Source organism: Ursus arctos, unplaced genomic scaffold, assembly GCF_023065955.2.
Source record: "Ursus arctos isolate Adak ecotype North America unplaced genomic scaffold, UrsArc2.0 scaffold_5, whole genome shotgun sequence".
In the NCBI taxonomy this organism is placed as follows: Eukaryota; Metazoa; Chordata; class Mammalia; order Carnivora; family Ursidae; genus Ursus; species Ursus arctos.
Genome location: NW_026623067.1, coordinates 14,412,604 through 14,418,361, shown reverse-complemented (window position 1 = coordinate 14,418,361; position 5,758 = coordinate 14,412,604). Strand labels below are relative to the sequence as shown.

General features: G+C 44.4%; 1 protein-coding gene across 1 annotated transcript; it reads left to right on the top strand.

Annotated features, from left to right (window-relative positions):
* Nucleotides 1-1,368: 1,368 nt before the first annotated feature.
* LOC123001510 (olfactory receptor 1361-like) lies at nucleotides 1,369-2,307 on the top strand. Its single transcript, XM_044387319.2, has one exon. It carries the CDS (start codon nucleotides 1,369-1,371, stop codon nucleotides 2,305-2,307), a length of 939 nt encoding a protein of 312 aa, XP_044243254.2.
* The last annotated feature ends 3,451 nt before the right edge of the window (nucleotides 2,308-5,758 follow it).

The window sequence follows — 5,758 nt, the reverse complement described above, 5'->3', positions numbered from 1 at the left end:
CTGCCTGTATGGATTTCTTTTTTTTTTTTTTTTAAGATTTTTTATTTATTTATTCGACAGAGATAGAGACAGCCAGCGAGAGAGGGAACACAAGCAGGGGGAGTGGGAGAGGAAGAAGCAGGCTCACAGCGGAAGAGCCTGACGTGGGGCTTGATCCCAGAACGCTGGGATCACGCCCTGAGCCGAAGGCAGACGCTTAACCACTGTGCCACCCAGGCGCCCCTGCCTGTATGGATTTCTTAATGCTGGCATTATTACTTGGAGATATCCCATCATTTTACTCTATGAACTTCTTCTTCCTGTCCCAAAATAAAACCGAGTGCCACAATGAACTGATTTCATTTTGGCTAGCACAGGGGGGAAAGACATCTCTTTGCAAAACCCTGTGCATAGCCACCTCACGAGCATGCTCAGCTTATCCAAGGCAACAGCTGTGCCCTACAGGAAGGACAATTTGATGCTATGTGGTCACAAGGTTGAGGACAAAGCACCAGGCAGACCCTTCAAAGCCTAAAAGCTCCTAATCCTGGGAAAAAGTAAGAGGCAGCCAGAATGAATTTGGGGGAGTTGTATAAAGTAGCATTTTATTCAGGTCAAAGAACTTGCGACCTTGAACAAAGAGCTAAATCTCCCGGCTTCAGTTTTTCCTTCTGCTTCATGAAGCTTCTAAAATGCTTCTAAAACTTAGATTTTAAAGAGGATAAAGTGAGGAAAGGCACACAAAGCAGGAGTTGGGTGCCTGGTTATATCAGTTGTATTCTCCCTTGGTTCTATTCTCCATAAATGGAAACTAATCCAAATTTGGAGCCAAAACTAGGGAGGGATTGAAGAAAAGGGCATTTAATGGTGTAGGACTGTATATGTTATAGATTCTGTCATTCAAATGTGTCATTAGCTAATCTCTCTGAGCCTCAGGGTTTTTATCTCGGATTCTTCTTCTCAGGGTCCCCATCTATGAGTGACTGAATCCATCATTCATAGGCTAAAAACAAACTATGTCTGGGAAAATACTTTTGCACACTGGCTATTCACTAAATGTTAGTGAAAGATGATGTAAGTTGTATGGAATCAAAGATAAACATAAATATAAATTATGGAAATTAGCCAGCTATTGATTTCAGTAAAACTAGCTCCATAGAATTCTCTAATGGGAGTTCATTATCAGACAATGACACACAAGTATCATAAGAAATTCACTCAAATGATGACACAGTCTTATCTATCTTCTTTTATAGTTGAAGTGACATTAACTAAGAAAGAAACTTTGGATCTGGTACCGTTAAAACACTGCAATCTCTAAACAGTAAATGGAGCTCAGTTAATTGAATATTTTCTTTTACTTTTGACCACATTTTCTCCCCTACAGACATGGACGGAGACAACCAGACGACAGTGACAGAATTCCTTCTCCTGGGACTCTCTGGGCAGTCAGAGCAGGAAGACGTTCTCTTTGGGCTGTTCTTGGGGATGTACTTGGTCACCATCATTGGGAATTTGCTCATCATCTTGGCCATCAGCAGGGACAGTCATCTCCACACCCCCATGTACTTCTTCTTGGCTAACCTCTCTTGTGTCGACATCTGCTTTTCATCAGTCACAATCCCCAAGATGCTGGTGAATCACATACTGGGGAGCAAGTCTATCTCTTACGTGGAATGCATGACCCAGATCTACTTCTTCGTCACTTTCATCAACATGGATGGGCTCCTGCTGAGTGTGATGGCCTATGACCGTTACGTAGCCATCTGTTGCCCACTCCACTACACCATGATCATGAAGCCCAAACTCTGTATCCTTCTGGTGGTGGCATCGTGGGTCATTACAAACCTGCATGCACTCCTGCACACTCTTCTCATGGTCCAACTCACATTTTGTTTCAACAATACCGTGCATCACTTTTTCTGTGACCCCTATGCAATTCTAAAGCTGTCTTGTTCTGATACCTTTATCAATGACCTGATGGTATTCACTGTGGGGGGACTGATATTTCTGACACCGTTTACATGCATCATCCTTTCATATGCTTATATCCTCTCCAATGTACTGAAGTTGCCTTCTGCCCACGGAATAAGGAGAGCCTTGTCCACATGTGGATCCCACCTCACTGTGGTCTCCCTCTTCTATGGGGCAATCCTGGGGGTGTATATGCGCCCTTCATCCTCCTACTCAGTCCAGGACACGGTGGCCACTGTCATCTTCACAGTGGTGACTCCGCTGGTCAATCCCTTCATCTACAGTCTGAGAAATCAGGACATGAAGGGAGCCTTATGGAAACTAATCTCAGATTCTAGAATTAGAAAATTTTAGGGTCTAGAAGATTTTTGGGTATCATATGTTGTTTCATTTTATAATCAGAAAACCTGAGTCCCAGATAGGTATAAACTCACCCAGGACTACTCTAATTAATTACATGTGATCATGGCTCATACTTTTAATATGAGGCTGGTCGTTGCTCATAAGTCATCAAAGCATTTGTTATCTATAAAAAGGGCTGATCCTAAAACACTCATTTCACACACAACAAAAACTCAGGACAAGACATATTTGGATATTTTTGGATGGTTCCAGCAACTGCATGAGACAGTGGCGACCACAACGGTCTGGGAATTTCAGGACTTTAGAGCTGGCTCTACCTAGCATCAGCTGCCCTCTTGGCCTCACATTAGAAAGCCTCACAAAATTATTCCCAAATTACTGAGTCACAGAAAGGTTATTGCTACAAGGACTGTACGACTAGTAATTGTTGATTACGATATGGTCCTGTCTACTCTAATGGTCATTGGTCATTACTGAGTTAGGTAATTTCACCCTTCTATCTTGGGCTCAATCCCTGGGCCTCTCACAGATCAGAACCCTACCCCTACACTACTCCTCTCCCCGCTGCCATTCTAAATTTTGGGTGCTTTCCTGTTCAGTGTGGGTGTCAGGAAGCTTCAGAGAGTAGCTAGATTTCCTCATGGAACTCTTGGTATCCTTTAAGTGGGCTAAGAGAAACAGGTTCCCTCGACACTGAAGTGTCCAGAGTTATTATATCAACTTAGGGACATGAAAATACAAATTACAGGATTTGGGTGGGTCCCAAATCTGATTCAAAGTCTAGAGTTTGTTCTACTTCATGAAGCCAAGTGTCCCACAGTCCTAGCTTCTCCTGCTCCACACCTGAGGGCAAGGAACCCATAAGTCAGTTCCCACCTCCTTCCTTAGTGTCCAGAGGTCACTCCCCTAATCTCCAGTGGCCAGTCTTCAGTACCCCTCTCCTCACTGGCCTTCTTGACTCTCTCTTCTTTCTCAATCTCCTCTGATCTCATGGCTAATCAATACTCCTTATCCTCACCATCAGCTCCTTTCTGACTAACCAACGCTTACTCTGACCACAGTAACAGGCTGACAGTGGATGACTGCCTCCCCCATCTCCCTGCACTTATCTCTCTTGTATACAGGATCTGTTTAATCCTCTTAAATAACTGATCGTATCCTGTCAGCCAGTCCTTATATAAAATATTGAAGAAGCCAGGATAAATCCAAATATTACCTTTGAATATAAGGCCTAACATGACTTGGTCTCAAGCTATCCCCATAATTTTGTCATCAATTCACATATTCATCTGTTCCATGACTTATCTCTCCTAATTTTCTCTTTCCTTCATTCATTCTCTGCTGGAAGACTCCCCAGATTTTTAAAGACTCTAATCGTTGTACATTTCCGTTAACTTCTTTACTGATCACATCCCATAGACCTGTATTAAGCACCTAACATAGTGCTTCTCAGATGTAGGAAATGAAGTCCCTAATGCATACTGGTGCCAGTGGAAACCTGACTATGTGTAATAAACCTGATGTATCTTCCTGAATTGTGACTTCGATTGGAGAAGCAGTGCAAGTGTTTGAGATATAATAACATAGACCAATGTTGGTGTTTAAGGTTATGTGACTTATTTTAGACTCATCATATTCTTTGCCTTACCCACGTCTATCTGCATGCACGTCTCACCTGGTTATTACATTACACACTTATTTCAAGAAAGTACCATAGATTATGCATGGGCATGTCCCCTACAATGCTTAGTAGAGTTTTTGTTCACCCCAAATAATCATGTGTCGACAAGTCATTGATGATGGGGTAGGAAAGTCGAAAGGCAGACTGGAGAGTGAACATTCTTAGACACAAAAAACCAGAGCGGTAAAATTTTTACACCTAGGGAACTAGAGTACTGGCAAATTTACTCCAGAACATGGAAAGATTTCACGGAATTCTGGGACCCAAAGAGGCAGCAGGGTTGAATGGAAAGAGCCATGGTCTGGGATGTAGTTTTATTCCTCAGTCCCTCTCTACCTCAACTCTCAAAGTTTGGGTATGAGAAGGAAGATGAAGGCAGAGGAAAGTCGATGAACATACCAGATGGTGCAGAGTCAAAGGGAAAATCACTCTGTACCCTCATGGTCCCCACCAATTCATCTTGGGGAGAAGTCATCATTCATCACACAGCAAATTTGCCTTAAAGGGGAAAAGAACTCTCTAAAATGTCAGCAGCATGGTGTGAGCAGAAAGAGCAAATGCCTCCTTCTTGCTCAGGCTGGCCATGGTATGAGAAGTTGTGGGCTGGTCAATTCTACCCTAGTCTCAGCTCTTCAATCCTAATTCTGGGGGCCATCTTCTACTGAAATCCTCACTGGCTCTTTGCATTACTTTTCATGGGCACTGTAGAGGAGATAGGGAAGAGATTATTCCAGGGGCCTGGGAAGAATCAGCTTTTGTTGTGGTTTCCTGCATGTGAGGCACTCATAGGACATGAACTCATGAACTTCTGAATGCATAAATTAAAGCTCAGCATCATTTGGGGCCTGTAGTGCCCTCTCCCTTACAGAGACAGACGCAGGGCCAGGCTGGCAGAGTCCTCCCCGGGAGCAGCCAGGAAATCAGGGCTGTGTCTGGGAATTCACCCTCCAGGGTCTGCTCTCTGCAGCTGGGGCCCCAACAGACACCATCCCCCTTCCTTGTAGGCAACTTCCACCTCGCACTAATGAGCCACTCGGGGCCAGCTCTTCGCAAGCAACTGAAACAACTTGCAGAGATAAGTTTGACTTTAGCTCAATGAGTGTCGAAAGAGAGGCTCATCCCTCTTCCCAACACATTTCCCCAGACACTGCTCTCCCCAGGGGAGCAGGGACCGCTCTATGTCATGGCCATTGCAATGAGATGTCTTCCAGGTTCATGGAATCATCTCCCTCCAAATTGTGCTTCAAGGCCACTCCAGCCAGGGACCTTCCAGGATAGCCTGATACTGTCTCTTATGAGCTGAAGCCTTTCCCTGAGTATTGCAGGTTACTGCCCTGCCTGTAGTATCTTGTTACCCTGTGCTTGAGGACAGAGGCTGAGCTTCACGTGGACTTTGTCTCTCACAATGTCAATCAGCCTTCAGCAGCTGACTTTGCTCTGGCCATGAGCTTTTATCACGTGAATGTTAAAAACCAGTTGTCTGGGGCACCTGGGTGGCTCAGCCGTTAAACGTCTGCCTTCGGCTCAGGTCACAATCTGAGGGTCCTGGGATCAATCCCCACATCGGGCTCCCCGCTTGTCAGGAAGCCTGCTTCTCCCTCTCACACTCCCCTTGCTTGTGTTCCCTCTCTCGCTGTCTCTCTCTGTCAAAATAAATAAATAAAATCTTTAAAAAACAAAACAAAACACCAGTTGTCTAACTGATGAACTCTGACTCCTAATAAATCTGGTTATCTAGAGTAACCTTTCATGTGTGAGCCA

Excerpts from the sequence above, each read along its gene's own strand:
- LOC123001510 (XM_044387319.2), top strand. The coding sequence starts at position 1,369 with ATGGACGGAGACAACCAGACGACAGTGACAGAATTCCTTCTCCTGGGA.